We start from the raw sequence: 22,046 nt of genomic DNA, 5'->3' as shown, positions 1-22,046 counted from the left end.
AGCTCGGACCATTCTTCGTCCAACATTCGTCGGTCGCTTATAAACACAAATAACTGACACCAGTCACATCTCTTCACGTTCTCACAACCAGTTTCGGACGATTGTACATCACCATCGGGAGTGCATATTCAGATCAACGTTAGATACCCTGTATCATCTTTTTCCAGTACATCTGAAGAAGAGTTCTTTCTGCTGTAGGGATTAAGACGTTGCGGACAGCAACGTAATGATACGGCGTAAGAAAGCGTCTCCTTCGCGACCATAGCTCACCAAGAGGGTATGAGCAGTATCTTTATTTCCATCAAATCGTGCGGAATCCATTCGCATGTCCTGACGTTTCTTCAGAATCTGCAAGACAGTCGTAAGCGGTAATCCTGCGCCTCGGGCCAGTTCACGAATCATTTGGCGTCGACCACTGTCCAGAAACGCGCTAAGAGCAGGCGGACACTTCTCCTCCACTGACAGGGGGAAGATCTGGCCGACGAATGTCCGCCACATCTTGACGTCCGTCGTTGAGAGCTTTTATCCACCTTGCTTCTACGGCGTAAGAGAATGCAGTTTCCCGCAAGTTTCTTGAATATCTTGACGACACTGTCGTGCTGTACTTCCTGTGGCACTGCTAAGCTGTTCTAGTTTCGACAACGTCGTAAAGCGCTACATTAGACGGCCCGCTGCTCGATATGGTTCGTCTTGTAACTGCGCATGATGTGGGAAGGCAGGGTCGTGAGCTAAGATACGGTATATATTACTAATATGTGGCACCAACTACGATACCTGAAAGCGTGGCAGTTTGCCCCTATTGTAGTTCCGTCTCCTGCTTTTTGGTTAAAGGAAGAGCTTTCAGCACCAGTTTACATATTAACAGAGTGCGGCTATCGTCGTTTCATACCTGATAGGATGAGAATTATAACGCGCATAATACCTCGTATGTTACGTTCTATAACCGTAGATTACTAAACCCTCGCCGGCCGAAGTGGCCGAGCGTTCTAGACGCTTCAGTCTGGAGCCGAAAGTCCGCTACGGTCGCAGGTTCGAATCCTGCCTCAGGCATGGATGTGTGGATGTCCTTAGGTTAGTTAGGTTTAAGTAGTTCTAAGTTCTAGGGGACTGATGACCTTGGATGTTAAGTCCCACAGTGCTCAGAGCCATTTGAACTAAACCCTCGTAAAATTTTCTATTGCAGTAGAGTGTAAAACAGGATATTTTGTGCTGACAGCTAACAATCGTAATTAACTAATGTGTAACCTATAAAGTGTGACTAATTTAGAATAAATTAAGACTAGCACAAATTACGATGGTTTAATAGCAATCTAACATTCCCCCCCTTTTACTGTTCTAGGGTACGCGCCCCATATGAAAATACAGGGTGTCCATGAACTCCCGTTAACATTTCAGAAAATGCTAACTTGGAAATTATTAGAGATAGAGCGCCGTGCATTATGTGAAACGTTTAGTAGTAGCCGTCAATATATGCCACAGTTTTAACAGTTTCACCGAATGGTGTTGTGTACACGCAAACCATGACGTAACTCCACAAAGATAAGTGTAATGGCGTGACATGAGGAGAGCGCAGGGGCGTTACATGGGACCATGACGACCAGTCCTCCTTGTCAGGAAACGTGGCATTCAGCACAACTCGCACGGTCAAGTTGCAGCGTGGGGGTGCACCATCATTCTGGAAGATGATGCACAGCTGTCGTAACAGATAATCGTTTCTCCTTATGGTTTTCTCTGCCAAGAAAAATGGGTGTATCACCCAGTCGTGCATAAGGTCACACGAAACATTAATCTTCGGTGTCTCACGGATGTTTGGACATGTCTCGTGTCCGTTTTAGGAGGCCTAAATGTGGCCATCCACTTGTCGAGAAATACGGAACGTGGCTACATCTGAAAACAGGCACTTTTTGAGGTAGTCATTGTCAGCATCTGTGGAGACCAATATGGAAGACGTGAATGCGTGCTGCAAAGGACAATCGTTTGGCTCCAATGCATAGGCCATTTGAACTTTGTACACAAAAAGGCGTAACCGCTTATGTAGTACTTTGTGTATAATTGGCCTTGCTTCCTGGGATTGGCGTGGCGCACGACGATCTGACTTCTGGTCGCTGCGCAGAATCTTAGCTGTCAATACGTGCTGGAGACACAAGTTCAAAAATGGTTCAAATAGCTCTGAGCTCAATGGGACTTAACATCTGAGGTCATCAGTTCCCTAGACTTAGAACTAATTAAACATAACTAAGCTAAGGACATCACACATATCCATACCCGAGGCAGGATTCAAACCTGCGACCGTAGCAGCAGCGCGGTTCCGGACTGAAACGCCTAGAACCGCTCGGCCACAACAGGGGGTCGTCCGCTTCGAGAAGGTCTTTGACATTGCCCGTCTGTTTAAAGTTTTAACTTATTATGTTTGTGCTCATATAAGTAAGCGCTGTGCAGTCGTCTTAAAAATGACAGCGTCATCACCTGTCGAAATGTCGATTGTCACAGGCTGTATTTCGGTAAGTTACTTGAACACTGTAGGCCTCACATTGTGGTTGTTTTTGGAAGTTGTGCCCTTACATGCTGGCGTCATTAAATCCGCAGTACCGCTGTCAAAGATTTGAATTCTGCATGTCAGATGACACTGTGGGCCTTTTTCTGGTCCGTCGCCATTTTGATGCACTCTCAAGACAAGTCTTAAACAAAGGAAGAAGGAAAAAAACTTTGAGAACTTGTGAACGTTTTACAACAAACCACGATTCTCTGTCTGTAATGCTTTCCAAGTTACGATTTTTTTAAATGATACAGGGGATTCACGTGCGCTAATGTGTTAGATGCCGTGCGCGTTAAACGCGTTATCATCCATCAAGTAATCGCCTAGTTGAAGCAGTTGTCCCACATGTGTAGAGGAACGAATGAGAGAAAAAAAATCTCATACTGGGCGGCGCGATCAGGGTTTGAAGTGTCTCCTGTCGCATTCGAGCGCAGGACAGCCGTATGTGTTGCGTAATTACGTCAGCATGTGGCCACGCACTGTCACTACTAATGTAGTAGTAGTGTGTGTGTGTGTGTGTGTGTGTGTGTGTGTGTGTGTGTGAGAGAGAGAGAGAGAGAGAGAGAGAGAGAGGAGCGCTGCCGACAATACGTTACGCCGGCCAGCCTAGGGCAGTGCCAGTGTTACACGGTCGCCGCAGCGTGTTGTATGTCTTCGCGAGACAGCACTCGCGGCCCACACGTGCACGCACCGAGCCGTCCAGCTCGTGCGTGGGCTGCACGCGCCAGCTACCTGCAAACAGACGCGCTAACAAGGCCCCTTGTTCTGCCTTCCGTCCGTCACCCGGAAATGCGAGGCGACTCTGGGGATGTGAACCGTGCTAAATAACCAGGCTGTTCTATAATTCCCGCTGTACGCTTACATGATGTACAGTGTACTTGACGTGTAAAGTTTGACGCAAGAACATGTGTCCACTTCAGTGGCACAAAGAAAACAGAACTGATTCTTCTGCATTACTCTTGCGCTAAGACGTGTATTCCTGTCTGATTACATACAAAAAACTGCTCTGTATGCCAGATCCATCGCACAAATTGTAGCTATGCAGTATGTTTTGATAAACTTGGTCAATACCCGTGACCAGTACCACGTCAACATTTTCAGGGCACGTGGTACCTTTCCGGCCCCACATTATGTGAACATCAGCACCTATTTCTTTCAAGCACTAATTATTTTGTGTAAGTTTTACGGTTCTGCAGTTTTTTACTGTTAATGCAGAAAGCTCTCTAAACATTTTGCAAGTATTTCCAGCAGTTTAGAATATCTTGATTTTTAGAGAAAACAATAACAGAAAACTGCTGAACAAAATTTTCTAAAGATGCTGAGATGGTAGACTATTCAGTTACGCACATTGCGGCTATATGTTAACCAGAAAATGATCAGTCACACACATTGCACCTATATGTTAACTAGAAAATATATTTATTCTATTTTATATTTTAATCTGTTGTATCTTTTTCAGAATTTAAACATTTCATTTCTTTATGATGTAGCTGAAACCGCAGATCTGCTAGGTACGTGTGGATAATTTCAAGTTACAGAAAAAAAAAAATTAGGGCGATGGTTTATTAACTTAAGTACATGTGTGTAGTAACATTCTGAAAAATTCAGATTGTGAGAAATTGGGAGTGTATGGGTCTATTAAATTGTGGCTGACAGAACGTTCCTGAAGCGTAGTCTTTATTCTGCTCCTTTTCTTCATCTTCAGACTTCCTCTTGGCATTTTGTTTTAGCACTTGTTGCGACTTTGTCATTTGAAGAGTGCATCTTTCAGCTTCCTGTGCCTTTAGTCTGTCACAGACAAGCAATTAGTCTTTCATATTAAGAGTCAGATCTTATGCCCAAATTTTTCGACACTTACAATCTAGCTGTCAGTCGATCACTGAAACGTATTACTGTGTACAAAAGAATATCTACGCACACAAATATCTGTAGCCCAGAAGCAACAAACTTTTAGGAGGACGTAAAAAATCTTCCCAAAGCAGGACTAAACAGAAGCAAAGATGTTAATTTACAGACGCTGGAAACTAGCAGTGTTTCCATCGTATGCAATATATACCAAACAAAATCACTGGATACAAACTATTTCCAACTGTTTTTCGAAGTAGTAATGGTTTTCTGTAATTTAAATAAAGGCCGTGGCACCATACATGACGTTGAATCAGAAATTTATTATATAGCTGTCATTTTTGAGTATAAACGGAGTAATCAGGAATGACTATCGAATTTAATAAAGTTATAAAAAAAGCAATTTTCCGTCCTTTGGGATAGCCATGTTTCGCAACTTGTTCAAACCTTAGTGACAGACACGACGCAGCACGTTATATTGAAACGATCGATCACTGAAACGTATCACTGTATTCAAAAGAATATCTACACACCCAAATATCTGTGCCCAGAAACAACAAATTTTAGAAGGACGTAAAAAATTACTCCGAAGCAGAAGTAAACAGAAGCAAAGATGATCATTTACAGACGCTGGAAACTAGTAGTGTTTCCAACGTATGCAGTATATACCAAACAAAATCGTTGGAAGCAAAATTTTTCCAGCTGTTTTTCGAAGTACTAATGGTTTCCTGTAATTTTAGAGAAAAGAGCTAATGTGTTAAAAATTTTACTATGAGCAAGTGAGCGAGAGAAGGTTGAGGAAAGATGTGAAATTATGCTTAAAGTTTTTGGAGGTCGCTAAGTGCGCTCATTACTAGATGGATATAGTTTGGAAATTCACACGCCGTGAGCTACAGTCGGTTTCCAACAAAAGCTAATTTTTCACGGATCTGAATGTTTATGACTTCATACCTCCTGGGCTATGTGTCGTACGATGATGTGATTTTGCAGGTACATTCATTGGTTCAAATGGCTCTGAGCACTATGGGACTTAACTTCTGAGGTCATCAGTCCCCTAGAACTTAGAACTACTTAGACCTAACTAACCTAAGAACAGCACGCACATCAATGCCCGAGGCAGAATTCGAACGTGCGACCGTAGCGGTCGCGCGGTTCCAGACTGAAGCGCGTAGAACTGCTCAGCCACAGCGGCCGGCTAAGCTTTTCTGTCTCAAGGAAGTTTCTTATATCAGAATTCAGAATGTGTTCGTGAATTCTGCAGCAAACCGATGTTAAGGATATTGGTCTGTAATTATGAGGTCCGTTCTTTTACCCGTTATATTTAGAGGAGTCACCTGCGCTATTGCCCAGTCGCTGAGTGACTGGACAGAAGGCTTCTTTCTACCCGGCTAGTGATCTTACGTATGACCAGAATTGCCTCGGCCTCTCGGCAAGATTACTTCCTGAGGTATGGCGGTGGAAGTTGTGCGCTTCGCGCATTGATCTTCTTATTGACGATCGAATTTGTGCCAACTTTTGTATGTCGACATTTACGCCTACCGTATACCGAGAAATGAGCGGTAGCGGAACGTGGCCCGGAAAACGGACCCCGAACTACATTCGATAAGACTTACATTACGAAACGGACAGATAGTTTCTGCGACAGTATTGTAAAAGAAGCGACCGAATTTCTGTCTACAAGCTCGATAACACCAGCGGCCTGCAGCTAAGCACAGCTTTTCTTGCCATCGGAAGGCTGAAGTGGGTGAGGAGAGCACGCATCGAAAACGCTGCCTGATACGGCGCTGGGGTAGGCACCAGTCACGTCACTGCCTCAAGACGGCAGCAGAAATCACTCAAGTGTCATCACATGACAGTGGCCCAGGTGGACTGGCCGAAAGCTCGTGGATATTAATCCACTTGACGCGGCTGGAGATCGAGAAAATTTATCATTATCTGTAATATGTAGCACAATAAAGCCATTCAAAAACTGAGGCTTGCACAATGAGCAAAGGGGAGGTGTTTGTTGTGAATTACTGGGAGGGACGGGAAAGCGAGCATTTGGATCAGGGAGAGAATGACTTCATTTTTATTGTACTGAAAATGGAATGCAGGTGTCCGGAACACACAACCAGGCGAATGGATAGACCTTACACCAGTGGTTCCTGATCTTTCTGAGACCATTACCCCTGAGTGCAATCAGGTACAAGCTAATATGCCCGCTAATGTTTATATGATAATGGGGGGATTATCATATCAACATTAGCGCCTAACTAATCTTTATAAAGAAAAATAATTTTCTTTGAGCTATTTTATTTTCGAAATGAAGAAAAGTAATTCATATTTATTTATAGCAGATGTTTCGCAAAATCACAGACTAGTCAGTAAGTGACACAATTGGTACTATTTATTTCTAACAACCTTCTATATATGATGTGTAGTAGGGTGAACAACTGGTGATGTGTACCTGCTCTGTAATTTAGTCGCTCCTATACCGTCTTCAAGGTTTGCAACTCATGTTTTAAGAACGTATTTAATTCAAGTTTTTATTTGCGTACGTGTTTGTGTGAATTCGAATTTAGGATAAAAAACTTTATATTTGTCATAGTAGAAACTTTTAACGTTTTACTGTTTAACCACCACCGTCCGTAACTATTTTAGGACGCAGATGTTTAGCATCCCTTCTCCTAAAAAAAAAAAAAAATATCCCTCAGCCTATTTGGATTCAGCAATGTGTGGACGATATGACAGGTACATTAGGCGAATGTGAGTGAGTCACGCCGCTTACAGATTATGTAGGCAGACATGTTGTTGAGCGGGACCGAGTAAACTGTTGTGATGCGTGTCAGACTTTTCAAAACTAAGCGTCACCCGGCCGTAGGCGTTGAACGCAGGTCGCGGAGCTCAGCAAAGTATTTCGAGCGTTAACGCCCTGTGGCACGATCTACTTCCGTGAGATCTATATTAAAAGTAGAAGCATTTTGGCCATGGAACCTCAGTAAGACGCTTAAAATCAGAAATGCGTTGATGATAAACAGTGCAGGCATGAAAAGAATTGTTGAAATATCATGTTACAGGAGAATGCTGAAGATCAGAAGGGTAAGCCGAGTAGCTGATGAAGAGATACTAAATCGGTTTGCGGAGAAAAAAGATTTCTAACCAAAGTTGACTGAGAGAAGGTATATGTTCATTGGACGCAACCCGAAGCATAAATAGATAGACGATTGGCAGTTTAAAATATATGTAGGTTGCATTGTGCACTGGTTATGCGGAGATGGAGAGCTGCAGAAAACAGCAATAATAACATTTTTATGTGAAATGTAAACTGTAATTTCTTTGTTATGGTGTATACAGGATATTTTCCACTGAGCTGCGCTTGTTATTTACTTTATTTGCCATCTATTACTAAGCGTTTTTATGACTTTATCTTCAGACACATAGGAACAGTTATGGAAGTGTTATACACTCGAAAGTACAGAGGTAGGACAAAAATATGGAAATATTGCGAGCAACGTATACTTGAACGTAAATACAGATGCTAGCCAAGCCCGCAAGCTGCGCTGTTGTACACTACTGGCCATTCAAATTCCTGCACCAAAAAGAAATGCAGACGATTAACGGGCATTCATTGGACAAATGTATTATACTAGAACTGACATGTGATCACATTTTCACGCAATTTGGGTGCATAGATCCTGAGAAATCAGTACCCAGAACAACCACCTCTGGCTGTAATAACGGCCTTGATACGCCTGGCCATTGAGTCAAGCAGAGCTTGGATGGCGTGTACAGGTATAGCTGCCCATTTAACATCTGAAATGTAACGTCCACTGTTCAAAGTGCCATCAATACGAACAAGATGTGAACAAGAAGTGTAACTAATGGCACCCCATACCATCACGCCGGGTGATACGCCAGTACGACGATGACGAATACACGCTTCCAATGTGCGTTCACTGCGATGTCGCCAAACACGCATTCGACTATCATGATGCTGTAAACAGAACTAGATTCAACCGCAAAAATGACGTTTTGCCATTCGTGCACCCAGGTTCGTCGTTGAGCACACCATCGCAGGCGCTCCTGTCTGTGATGCAGCGTCAAGGGTAACCGCAGCCACGGTCTCCGAGCTGATAGTCCATGCTGCTGCAAACGTCGTCGAACTGTTCGTGCATATGGTTGTTGTCTTACAAACATCCCCATCCTTTGACTCAGGGATCGAGACGTAGCTGCACGATCCGTTACAGCCATGCGGATAAGATGCCTGTCATCTCGACTGCTAGTGATACGAGGATCCAGCATGGCGTTCCGTATTACCCTCCTGAACCCACCGATTCCATATTCTGCTAACAGTGATTGGACCTCGACCAACGCGAGCAGCAATGTCGCGATACGATAAACCGCAATCGCTATAGACTACAATCCGACTTCATCAAAGTCGGAAACGTGATGGTACGCATTTCTGCTCCTTACACGAGGCATCACAACAACGTTTCGTCAGCCGACTCCTGTTTGTGTATGAGAAATCGGTTGGAAACTTTCCTCATGTCAGCACGTTGTAGTTGTCACCAGCGGCGCCAACCTTGTGTGAATGCTCTGAAAAGCTAATCACTTGAGTATCACAGCATCTTCTTCCTGTCGGTTAAATTTTGTGTCTGTAGCACGTCATCTTCCTGGTGTAGCAACTTTAATGACAAGTAGTGTATTTGACCACGAACGCCACCTATGCAGTGTCCTCAATACCGGTACGTTGCCGCAAGTGTCAGCCGTGGTTAGACCAGTGTTCTGTGCAGTTGTGAGGGCATTTTGTCGTACTCAAATATAAAGGGCGATCCAAAAGCTTCCGTTTGAGGGCGTGCTGCAGCGTATATTCAACGTAGCGCGACCTCGATGCGGGTATACAAGCACCGACATGTGGCTAAGGGATTAGTGCAGCATTCTTGTCTTTACGACTTGCGTGCGGTACACGCGCAAACGGGAACAATGGCGACGTTATTGCCAAGTGCGTCCAAACAGGACCAATGTGCTGCGTTATTCTTTTCTTGGCTACCGGAGAACAAAAACCGGTAAACTTTCATCGGAGAATGAAGATAGTGTATCCGGCAGCATGTCCGTCGAAAACCACCTTTGTGGAATGGTGCACGACAAGAGGTGCTGTTGTTCAAGATAACGCACGTCTCCGTATCGCAGATGTAACGCAGAAGCTACGCCAACTTAAATGGAAAACACTCCAGCACCCCCCCTCCAGTCCTGATCTCTCCCCATACGATTATTACGCCTTCGGTGCCTTAAGAAAGGTCTTCAAATGTCGACGATTCCTGTCGGACGAGGATGTCCAGCAGGCAGTTACGGACTTCTTCACGCAGCGAGGCACGGTGTTCTACCAAAGACGTCTCTTCAACTTAGTGCGTCGGTGTGACGATTACCTGATTGGCATTCCGCTTCTGGACTATACACTGTTCGAACGGAAACTTTTTGATCGCCCCCTTATACATTCTAACGTTGTTGTTCGTAATGGTGAATGCTTCCATAACCAAATGAACCGAGGTGTTTGGTGTTTCAAGAGGCACCTTATCGAAGTTTACACCGCGAACAGGAAGAGGACTGGCGAAAAATAAGACGACGCCAGCTGCAAAAGTCATTGCAGAAACAACACGAAGGGAGCTCCATAAGCAGCGAACTGCAGGGCGAGCTGGAATTACAAAAACATTCATCACTGTTGCAAATGCCCGTAACATCGAGTCAAAGCCATAAAACCTGGACTGTGGAGCAATGAAAGAAAGTTATTTGGTCGGCTGAGTCTTCTTTCGCGATTTCCAAATTGTTTCCGAGTTTATGTCCCGAGACTGAAATATTGGGGGAGGGGTAGGGGGAGGGGGGCAGGTTGGGGGTTCCGGACACGATTTTGAAATATTGGGGGAGGGAGGTTGGAGGGTTTTGGTGACGATTTGGGCAGCCATGTCGTGGTATTCGGTGGATACCGTGGTTACTTTGTAAGGTCGCATTACTGCCAAGGATTATGTGATAGGACGGCCGTAGTGACCGAGTGGTTGTAGGCGCTTCAGTCTGGAACCGTGCGACCGCTACGGTCGTAAGTTCGAATCGTGCTTCGGGCACGAATGCGTGTGATGGCCTTAGGTTTAAGTAGTTCTAAGTTCTAGGGGACTGAAGACCTCAAATGTTAAGTTCCATAGTGCTCAGAGCCATTTGAACCGTTATGTGATTTTTTGGCTGGTCAGGTCCACCCTATGGAAAAAACTTTGTTCCTGAGTAAGGATGCGGTGTTCCAAGACAACAGGGCCCCTGTTCAGACAACTCGCATCGTCTAGGACTGGCTTTGTGAACACTAGGATGAATCGCCGCATCCCCCCTGAGTTCCACAGTGACCAGATCGCTGTATTATTAAGCCTTTATGGTCTACTTCAGATAGAAGTGTACATGATCGCTACCCGGACTCCATCATCTTATTTGAACTTGCACTATTTTGTAGGAAGAATGGTTGGTTGGTTGATTTAGGATGTTGCTGTGGTCTTCAGTCCAGAGATGCAGCTCTCCATTCTACTCTATCCTGTGCAAGATTCTTCATCTCCCAGTACTTACTGCAACCTACATCCTTCTGAATCTGTTTAGTGTATTCATCTCTTGGTCTCCATCTACGATTTTTACCCTCCACACTGCCCTCCAATACTAAATTGCTGATCCCTTAATGCCTCAGAAAATGTCCTACCAACCGACCCCTTCTTCTAGTCAAGTTGTACCACAAATTTCTTCTCTCCCCAATTCTATTCATTACTTCCTCATTAGTTATGTGGTCTACTCATCTAATCTTCAGCATTCTTCTGTAGCACCACATTTCAAAAGCTTCTATTCTCTTCTTGTCTAAACTATTTATCGTCCACGTTTCACTTCCATACGTGGCTTCACTTCATCCAAATACTTTCAGAAACGATTTCCTGACACTTAAATCTATACTTGCTGTTAACAAATTTCTCTTCTTCAGAAACGGTTTCCTAGCCATTGCCTGTCTACATTTTATATCCTCTCTACTTCGACCATCATGAGTTATTTTGCTCCCCAAATAGTATAACTCATTTGGGATAAGAGGACCAAATAGCGAGGCCATCGGTTCCAACGGACTGTGGAAGAAAGGGGAAAGAAGTCGGCCGTGTCCTTTCAAAGGAACCATACCGGAATTTGCCTGAAGCGACTACGGAAATCATGGAAGATCTAAATCAGGATGGCTGAACGCGGGTTTGAACCGTCGTCCTCCCGAATGCGAGTACACTTTGCTAACCACTGCACCATCTCGCTCGGTGGAATAATGGTGTAGGATTCCCTTGAGAATGGTACAGGACCTGTACTTATCCATTCCGAGACGACTGGAAGGTGTTTTGAATGCTAACTGGTTTCCTACGTTGTATTAGACATTGTAATGTATTGCACTTTTCGTGCTTCCAGATTTCCGCCGTGTGTAAGTAATTTCGATAACGGCGTCTAAGTGTGAATGTGGATCCATAAAAAGGATTCGAAATCCATTGGAAATAAATAATTCAGCATAAAAAGCTGAGTGGAGGATTGGAGTGTGTGCTCATGCGCGTTTGTGCGTGCGTGCGTGCGTGTGTGTGTGTGTAAAAATGTATACAGCAACAAGGAAGCAAAGTGTTCTGAAAGCTTCGCTACACGTTTTCTGCGCACGGTGTATGCAGCAACGCTAATAAAAAAGTAAAGTGGGAACAGATACAAATAAAGAACCTGCTGTCGCTGCCTGGCCTCCTTAAGACGCACGCGGCGTGTGCAGAGGAGGACTCGCCTTCCGCATTGCAGCGCTGCGAGGTGCGTGATGCGTTGTGTGTGCTGCATGCTGATGCCTGACGTGCGTGCGCTTTGTGCGTGTGTTGCAGCGGAGCGGAAGACGTCGCTGGGCAAGGACTGGCACTCTGCGTGCCTGCGCTGCGAGAAGTGCAACAAGACGCTGACCCCGGGCAGCCACGCCGAGCACGAGGGAAAGCCCTACTGCACCCACCCATGCTACAACGCGCTCTTCGGGCCCACAGGTGAGCCAAAAAACACTACTGACCAACTACTACTACCTCTCTAAAGTTAAAATCTTCTGGGTTGTTAGGCCTCTAAAATAATCGGCGTTTCGGCCCCTCTGTTTGCATCCTTTTCATGATCTTACGGTGTCCACTATTGCTAGAACACCGGAATATCATGAAGAAGATCGCAGGAAAGGGGTCGAGACGTCGATTATTTTAGAGGAAATATGACGCGGTCTAACAACCCAGATGAGTTTAACGTTGTTGTATGTTAACGGGCGACCTAGAAACGACGGAGAGGCTCCGTCTCCGCCGCAGCCGCTGTGGTCCACAACCCCACGATGACTACCGCAGTCCACTTCACCCCTCCGCCGCCCCACACCGAATCCAGGGTTATTGTGCGGTTCGGCCCCCGGTGGACCCCCCAGGGAACGTCTCACACCAGACTAGTGTAACCCCTATGTTTGCGTGGTAAAGTAATCCACAGACTGGCCGGCTCACCGGACCTCGACACAAGTCCTCCGGGCGGATTCGTGCCGGGGACTATGCGCTCCTTTCTGCTACGGAAAGCCGTGCGTTAGATCGATCGGCTAACCGGGCGGGCAGGTTTTAATGTTAGTGATAATGGCCACGAAATCCTGCAACATACTCTCTCTCTCTCTCTCTCTCTCTCTCTCTCTCTCTCTCTGTCTCTCACTCACTGGCCTACTCGCTATCTACTATGAACGTCCCCACTCGAAATATTTACATAGTCTTACACCGACAACACCCCATATTTATCTACCAGCGGATAAATTAATTTTTTCATGTATATACAGGGTGCGGCGCTTAAATCCGGACACAAGAAACTCAAAACAAATTTATTAGAACAATATACAAATGACAAACATTTTTATTAGCTGAGATCCAGCAACCGTACGTTATTTAATTGCAGGATGTATGTACGTATAGCCACCTCGGTTGCAGAAAATTATTGTCAAATCATGGGCAGTTTGACAATAATTTTGTGCAATCGAGATGGCTATACGTACATACATCCTGCAATTCAAAATACAAATGAAAATGAAAATCCTTTTGCATGTAAGTGTTGGTATCTTTCAGGAGTAAGATTACTCGATGTAACCTCCTTCAGCCGCAACAAACGCCTCCAGTCTTGTCATGAAGCGATCGCACGCACTCTCTAAAACAGCGCCGTCCATATTCGCGAATGGTGCTTCGATAGCGGTGCGACATTAGGGTGCCTCGTCTTATTGGTAGCTCTTTCGACTGCACTCCAAACATAGTAGTCGAGGGGATTTAAATCCGGGGTATTCGGTGGCCAGAACTCCTCTGATCAGAACATGTCAGCGTTATCCCCAGATTTAGACTTAATGACTCATATGAAGTCCTCCTCTGCCGTCCGACGCCATGTTCGCCCGCTGACGTTCAATACTGACGCCAGTTTTTTCAGCGATAGCCCCGGGTCTTCCGAAATGCCGCGCGGGGTTAGCAGAGCGGTCTTGGGCGCTGCAGGCACGGACTGTGCGGCTGGTCCCGGCGGAGGTACGAGTCCTCCCTCGGGCATGGATGTGTGTCTATGTTTGTCCTTCACACGAGGGAGTTAGAACCTTTCCCAGATATCTCCGAAGCATTATACTTGGCCGCAATATCTTAAACAATTGATCTCGGGTACCCGAAAAAATTGAACTATTTGAGTGGGCGAACGCAAGCGTGACGGCTTCCGATAATCGCGGCTCTTCGGTTGTACTCCGCACTTGTCCGTCACATCTCGGCCAGTTTGATTGTTCACTAGATGCCCATGGCTTTCAAGAAAACCAATCGCTACTTCCGGCGGAACTACGATATGGCGGGAAATTCGAACTGAAATTTGTTCAAGCGCCGCACCCTGTAGATCGAAGTAGCGAGAGTAAATTTGTACCAAGGCCGGGAATCGAAACCGGGTAGCCTGCTTACGAGGCAGGCGCGTTAGCCACAAAGCCACCGTAGCACAGCGGTTCAACACAACTTCACGGATTATTCTGGCACACCTCCGGCCGGTATCCACGTTCTCATTGCTGCCCCAATGTAATTTAATTTTCTCCTTTCCCTCAGTTGGAGAACTGATGCAAACAATTCAGAGGAGAATGCGAAGCGGTACACTAATAAAGAACACAGAGGACATCTAGTGAAATAAAAATTAATCACACATCACCATCTGAAATACGGAAGATTATTACGACTAAAAGTAAAAGTTTCTCCGCCGCGGTAACATCTCCAGTAAGACACTACAAAGTTGTGGCCCCATAATGTGTAATGTTAGTCACTTCTGTAATGCATCATTAATCCAGGGTATTTTCCCAGACAGGTTAAATTATGCGTAGATGTTAATAACTACCATCTAGTGTCACTCCTTGCATCATTTTCTAAAAAAAAAATTGAGAAGGTAATGGGATATTTAGCCAATTAAAGTTTGGGTTTCAAAAGGGCCGTTCTACTGAGTCAACTGTTTATACATATATGAACACATAATTAAGTCTCTAAGTGGCAAAATATTACCAGTTGGGTCTTTATGTGACCTAAACAAGACATTTGATTCTGTCAGTCATAAATTCTATATTATAAAAGTTGGAATAAATGGTCGGAGATCTCCAAAAGTTTCGTTAAGAAGCATCCTTTATTTATTAGTAGTGACTAGTTTCGTACATTATCTCTATATTCAAACCAGCCGTATTCGTAAGCAATTACAATACAATCAAATACGGGTGCTCGGAAATAGCCACAGCAGACAATCCAGACTGCCAATGCAGATAGCTCAACACGCAATAAACGAAGTAGCATAGTAGCCATTTCTTATCTTCTTTTAAATATTTAAATAAATATTATACTTTTGTTATGTTGACACATTCCCCATCCTAAAGTTTATCGTGAATATGAATTACGGAACACATAAGTAACTAACTCTTCTTCATATTTACATAGTCTTACATCCGCAACGTATATCATTGGACATTCACAGATGGATAAAGACCTTCTGTGATAACTTCTGATAACGTGCCTGTTGGTGCTTGTGGAACTTGATTACTGGAGTAAACACACTTTTTTGGCACTCTTTCACAGCCATTTTATCAGCAGCTGATAAAGAAGTAGTCTACAAATACTCCTTGCTCAGTTCCGTTCTGTGAATTTGTTCTCGATTTGCAGATGGTCTTCTCTGCTATATCTACTGCTGAGACCTATTATTTGTTTGTATGTAGTGTTTGTATCTTGTACGTGACTCGGCTTTTGTGTCTGTAACACTTATGTCATGTGTGTCCCCTTGCGAGCGCGGGACAATAACTGTAGCATTTTTCATTAATATTCTTTCAGCTTCCATCATTATTATACACGAACCGTTTTGCAACTGTGGTTGCGACATTCAGTTGTCACGTAACTGTCACCTGAGAAGCTGAAAACCGGTTTGTGATTAAATAAATACGGCGCGTACATAAAGTCCGGGAACACTTTCAATTATTTGTTGCACAAGAATTAAACATTGTAAAGATGTCATACATGTTCCATTTTGAAGAGAAACTCTGAAAGCTTTTTTTACAAACATTCCATATGTGAACCCTGAGTAACCCGGCAGACGTCTATACGGTAATCGGAATTCTTGCCATACCCGTCCCAGCAAGACATCGTCGACTGTGGCAGTCGCTTCCCGCATTCTCTCCAAGAGCTTTGCTACATCACGTGGTAGAGACGGCATATATACCAGATATTTAATGTGTCCCCATAGAAAAAAGTCACACGGAGTGAGGTCTGGTGATCAGGGAGGCCATTTCGAACTCCAACACACAGAAAGCTCGCTCCGCACCTGAACTCACCATGTTTGCGACTAGCGCTGACTACCGGCAAATTACCAAACTACGCTGTGGCGGTGTACATAAAAAACTTTAGGAGTTTTTCTTCAAAATTACATATGTATGATATCTGTACAATGTTTGGTTCTTGTGCAATAAATAATTGAAAGTGTTCCCGGACTTTTACACCCCGCATTTTTCAGAATATTGGAAAGTGTTTCGTTTGCGATATTATTCTCATATTCTGTTAAGCAACGATGGAAACTTCAGTTAATGCCCATATTTGTAAATATGAAAATAATTGCTTTATTTTTCGACGTATCCCCATTGTAGGTCAAATGTGTTTTTTTTCCAACATTGAGATTTCGCAATTGAAGTGTGATTCTGGATGAGTACGAAACATCCATCTACAGATGACATAAACTCATTACTGGATCCGCCGCGCGGGATAACCGCGCCGTCTTGGGCGACTTTCAACGGTTCGCGCGCGACCCCCCCCCCCCCCCCCCCCCCCACCTCGGAGGTTCGAGTCCTCCCTCGGGCATGCGTGTATGTGTGTTGTGCTTAGCGTAAGTTAGATTAACTAGTGCGTAAGCCCACGGACTGCTGACCGGACCAGTTTGGTCCCATAGGAACCTACCACAGATTTCCAATTTCACTGGACCCGACATATTGCCCGTCCACAAATTACTGTAGATGTGAGGATAAAAGGAAGTCAGACAATGTTGAATACTGTGAATGTCCCCACATATTCTTACTTTACGCCTCTGTGTTCCTTCACTGTAGTCGAACTCTGTAGACGGGTGTGCTGTCCTGACGAAAGATGACTTTCCTGTTTTGCCATCCAGGTCTCTTAAGACCTGTGTTTTCTTTCGTCAAAGTTCTCTAGGAGACTTCCATGTCACTTGTCAGTTATTGTTTTTGTGCTTTTTTGTATGTACGTCCGCTGGTTTCCACCCACTTGCCTTTATTGCTGTCTAGCTACTGGCATCAAGTGGTTGTCCCACGTCTCATTCACACAAGAAAATCGCCGCACTTGTCAGTCGGATTCTATTGACGACTTTACTAATTAAGATCGAAATATTCGTTTTCGCCTTTCCTCCTGGTCAACATTCAGTTGATGTTACACTCAATTTGCACAAATCTTTCTCGTAGTTAATTCTCCATATTATCTTTCTCGTCCTTTTGGCCTATCTCGCAAGCACTGTTCATTCAAGAGCTAATGCCTGAAACACTCATTTCTGCCATTGGTTCAAAATAATCGGCTTAGCTTGCTCTGTCCGCGTTATTTTGGCTCTACGGATTGGGACAACCTATGCAAACTCCACAAACCGTTGTACAGGGTTTCTTCCTACCAATATTATTGATTTTCTATCCTATTCTACTCTCGCTTGAAGCAGAGGAAAATGACAATCTGCATGGCTTAGTAGGGGCTCTTTTACCTTATTTGTGATGGTTTCTACGCAAGGTTTACAGTGGAACCAGCAAAACTGTTCACAGTATTCTTTGAATTCAAATGCTCTAATTTACTCAAAAGGCTGTCTTGAAATCAACGTCACCTTTCTTCCGAGGATTTTCGTTGTATATTTACTTGTCTGTTCCTCCTTGTTTGCACAATTCGTTGTTCTGCAACTGTGTATTTCATTAATGAAAGATCCCTCCAGTTGCTGGACTCTTTTTGCTGTCTTGATCTTGTTAATTTTGGACGACATTGTGCCGGTCATGATGACTTACCTTACGTTCAGTTTGCTACAAAGATGTTTGCACAGTATGTTTCACATATGTACATTGCAAACACGATTGTAAGTTGACACTTCCTTCAGGACTTTAACACTGAAATGAGCAAGTGTCCTACCTGAATGAGATTTTCACTCTGCAGCGGAGTGTGCGCTGATATGAAACTTCCTGGCAGATTAAAACTGTGTGCCCGACCGAGACTCGAACTCGGGACCTTTGCCATTCGCGGGCAAGTGCTCTACCAACTGAGCTACCGAAGCACGACTCACGCCCGATACTCACAGCTTTACTTCTGCCAGTATCCGTCTCCTACCTTCCAAACTTTGCAGAAGCTCTTCTACGAAACATGCAGAACTAGCACTCCTGAAAGAAAGGATACTGTGGAGACATCCCCCAGGCTGTGGCTAAGCCATGTCTCCGCAGTATCCTTTCTTTCAGGAGTGCTAGTTCTGCATGTTTCGCAGAAGAGCTTCTGTAAAGTTTGGAAGGTAGGAGACGGATACTGGCAGAAGTAAAGCTGTGAGTAGCGGGCGTGAGTCGTGCTTCGGTAGCTCAGTTGGTAGAGCACTTGCCCGCGAAAGGCAAAGGTCCCGAGTTCGAGTCTCGGTCGGGCACACAGTTTTAATCTGCCAGGAAGTTTCAAGTGTCCTACCTATTCTCTTCACGTAGACACTACATGTTTGTATCTTGATCAGAATATGACCGTTTAACTGGTTCAAACTTGTAATCACTGCTTCCTATATTTCGATCTACGACTTTAATTCTCGTTGTAGTTTCCTAAGCACGTTAATTGATCCCTTTTTTTTCATATGACATATATTTGTAGTGCTCTAAAGAGAGAGACAATAGTGAATGTAATTGTGGAATAAATGAAAGGATAATGGCCGAATCTTAACGGCTTCAATACTTTGACAATAAGCGGGCAGTACTTTAGTAATTATCTCCATTTTGAAGGGTGACCCATTACTGTTTTGGCTGCTCGTAATAATTGTCGGTATTATAACAGATATGTCATTATAATAATAAATGCGTATTAACCGTTATGTGCTGTAGCTCAGTAGGTCTCAATGCCACGCTAGATGAGTTGTCATACGTGGTGGATATTTAGATTTAGATATTGAAGAAAGCAAAGAAAAGGAAAAGAAAAAAATACTGCTTCGATTGCTGCGTTGCCGACCTTGCCAACGGTCGAATCCAAGCACACATAACAGGCGAATTTTGGATAATGTATGTACGGATTTTTGTTCTAGACCCTTCTCACACCGAAGAGCCTTCAGTAAGCAATTGCCCGTCTCAACGGCTAAGTCGTAAGTTCTCCTCTGTCACAAGTGGAAATGATCTGCACTGTTGGTAAATGTGGACTGACGTCACCGCAAGTCTGGCGTACTGCTCCTTTAGCTGGGGAACAATTATTTTGCCAATAAGAAGTACGAGGGTCAATTAAGATCTGTTGACCTTATTGTTGCACGACCAATTAAGGTCAACTATTGCCTTCTGTTTGGTTGACGCTCCATTGTAGAACTGTGAGCCTTTCGGACTCCAGAATGGTCCCGCCTGCCATGAGTGTATGAACGTTACACGTTTCTGTATAACAGGTGCAATAATATGTATTCCTCTAAAGGATGCTAAGAATATAGGAGATGTAACAAAAAAATAAACAAGACTGTCCTCATTACCAAGTAGCCATTTGCCATGGTAGCTATTTTTCTACCACGCTAAACATGATTGTATTGTATGGATGGCCGATTCATTCCCACATGACACACACAGTTTTACGGGATCGTGACAGACTCTTTCAATAGGAAATGTTGTGTATGACTTGCGCGGATTTCTCCACAGTTGATGATTCACTTTCATACAGTGTTGTGCTCCAGATGTACATTCTAAGAAATTCCTTCCTCAAATTGGGATCCATGTTTGATACTAGTAGACTTATTAGAAGACTTATTCCCGTGAGGAACGCTTTCTTTGCCTGTGCCGGTCTTGTTATGCTTGCTATACCTCGTCCCCCCCAAGCGGAAAGAATCCTTTCACTTCATCGACCAACTGATTCCCAATTTTGATGTCACGTTTGTGCCAATCATCTAATTTTTGCTGCTCCTCAAGATTTTTGTCTCTTTTGGTTTACCTTTAATCCATATTCTGCTGTGGCATCTCCTCAAGGTTTTTCGTTTTTTATCTTCTTCGTGTGTTGATCCATGTTCCCTCATCTCTATTAATATTTCTGTGGTTTTCATTTCGAATCTTACTACAAGCACTGCGTGCAGTTTCAATCTTACTTCCCCAGTCTGGTGTAATAATCGAGCCACTGACCCTAGCTTATGACATTTGTGTTTTACTCAGCTGCACCATATTTTTTAAAACTAGCTGTAAACTAACCATTGACCTTAGCTTATGACATTTAAGTTTTAATCAGCTGTACCATTTTTTTTTAAGCTAGCTGTTTGCAGCCACGTGTTGCTGTGGGTCAGTGTAATTAAATGGAAAAGAAAGAAAAGAAAAGCACACGTTTCTAATCTGTAGGGGACCTGGATATATATCCTAGTCTCACTCCCTTTGTCCATCTCCTCCTCTCCCTCTCTCTGGCCATCTTTTCCTCCCTCCTCCATCTCCTTGAGCCTACTCTTTTGCCTTCTGTGCACCCATCACCTCCTCCCCCATTTTTCTCCATCTCAGCTTGATTTTATAGCCAGTTTTAGAGTGTTTATATTTTTAATCAAGTTTCTTGTTGATTCATAATGTCCATATGAAGTAAAATAACGCCAGCACTACGTTTCCTGGATCTGTTGCAGGCTTCGGCCGTGGTGGTGCTGAGAGCTACGTCTACAAGAAGTAGGTGCTGGGACTCCGGTCTGACGGCTACACCACAACAGCAAGGCTACCAGTGTGCACCTCTTCACACTCTAGATTCTAGAACAAACCACATCTTGTGCACAGCCTTGGCCGCCAGGTCCACGACTCACATAAAAAACACATTCATCATGTTAATTGGGTACTAATTAAGAGATTCATATTTTTGCCTGAAATTTAAAGGAGGAATGTATTTTTATAGTAAGATTTTGAAGAATATGTGACTGATTACACAGAATGTAATTAAGTTGCATTTTTAACATAATTACTGTAGGGCAAGTTTTCAGATGTAATTTCCATCATTAACTTATTTTTAATAAATGTTATGATAATACAGTATAATGTCACTTTTGCTAGTTAACCTCTGTTACCCTTCCCATATTCCACATATGCAGTTTGACTTTTGGAAACATATCATTTTGGAAACAACAGAGCATCATACTGTATGAATTCAGAGTACTCAGTTACGGTAATTAACACAGTGTACATGCTACTAACTTCTCCTCTTGAATGTAGAACACATGCTCTGGAGCAAACCAGTAATATCTCTTGACATGGTGGAAAATACCAAAGACAACTGTCTATCTTGTTCATGCCAACAGTGAGAACTTACTTACAACACAGCAATAGGACAATTACTTTAAGTTCAGCAATGACTTCTGGGAATTTGCAGGAGGTGCCTACCACAGGATCTGGAGTTTCTGCTTCATTAGGAAATATACTCCTGTGCCACACTGAACACTTTGTATTAACATTAAGAGTATCCAAAAATGCAGAAACTCTTGTTCTGAGTAACACATGTGGATGAGATCTTATACCTAATATACTAGCATCATCATCATCATTTAAGACTGATTATGCCTTTCAGCGTTCATTCTGGAGCATAGCCCCCTTATAAAATCCCTCCATGATCCCCTATTCAGTGCTAATGTTGGTGCCTCTTCCTAGCAATAAAGAAAAATAGACAAAGTGGCTACTGAACATCCAGAGTGCATACAAAGTTCATATTCATTACAGAAAAGTATAAAAAACAACAAAAACAAAACAGTCCATGTACTATATTTGTTTATAATTCCACAAAAGTAACAGAATCTTACAATAAAGAACAAATCAACATCTCTGTTCCAAACAAGCAGTGGTGACATTTTACAGTATATTCAGCACAGTTAACACTCAAGACAGACTTGAAGCATGATGTAAATTGCTGCAAAATAACATGTACACTATTAACTTTGTCACAAAAAT

General features: G+C 43.6%; 1 protein-coding gene across 1 annotated transcript in view; it reads left to right on the top strand.

Moving 5' to 3' along the window:
- The window catches only part of LOC126335078 (cysteine-rich protein 1-like), a 138,819-nt gene extending 117,676 nt beyond the window's left edge, over positions 1 to 21,143 (top strand). The window contains exons 2-3 of the mRNA XM_049997970.1: positions 12,262 to 12,414; positions 20,744 to 21,143. Of these exons, the coding sequence (XP_049853927.1) occupies positions 12,262 to 12,414; positions 20,744 to 20,787 (197 nt within the window). The 3' untranslated portion in view covers positions 20,788 to 21,143. The remainder of the gene's footprint in view (positions 1 to 12,261; positions 12,415 to 20,743) is intronic.
- The last annotated feature ends 903 nt before the right edge of the window (positions 21,144 to 22,046 follow it).

This window comes from Schistocerca gregaria, chromosome 2 (genome assembly GCF_023897955.1).
Source record: "Schistocerca gregaria isolate iqSchGreg1 chromosome 2, iqSchGreg1.2, whole genome shotgun sequence".
Taxonomy (NCBI): Eukaryota; Metazoa; Arthropoda; class Insecta; order Orthoptera; family Acrididae; genus Schistocerca; species Schistocerca gregaria.
Note: the sequence above shows the minus strand (reverse complement) of the source record. Positions and strands in the feature narration are given on the sequence as shown.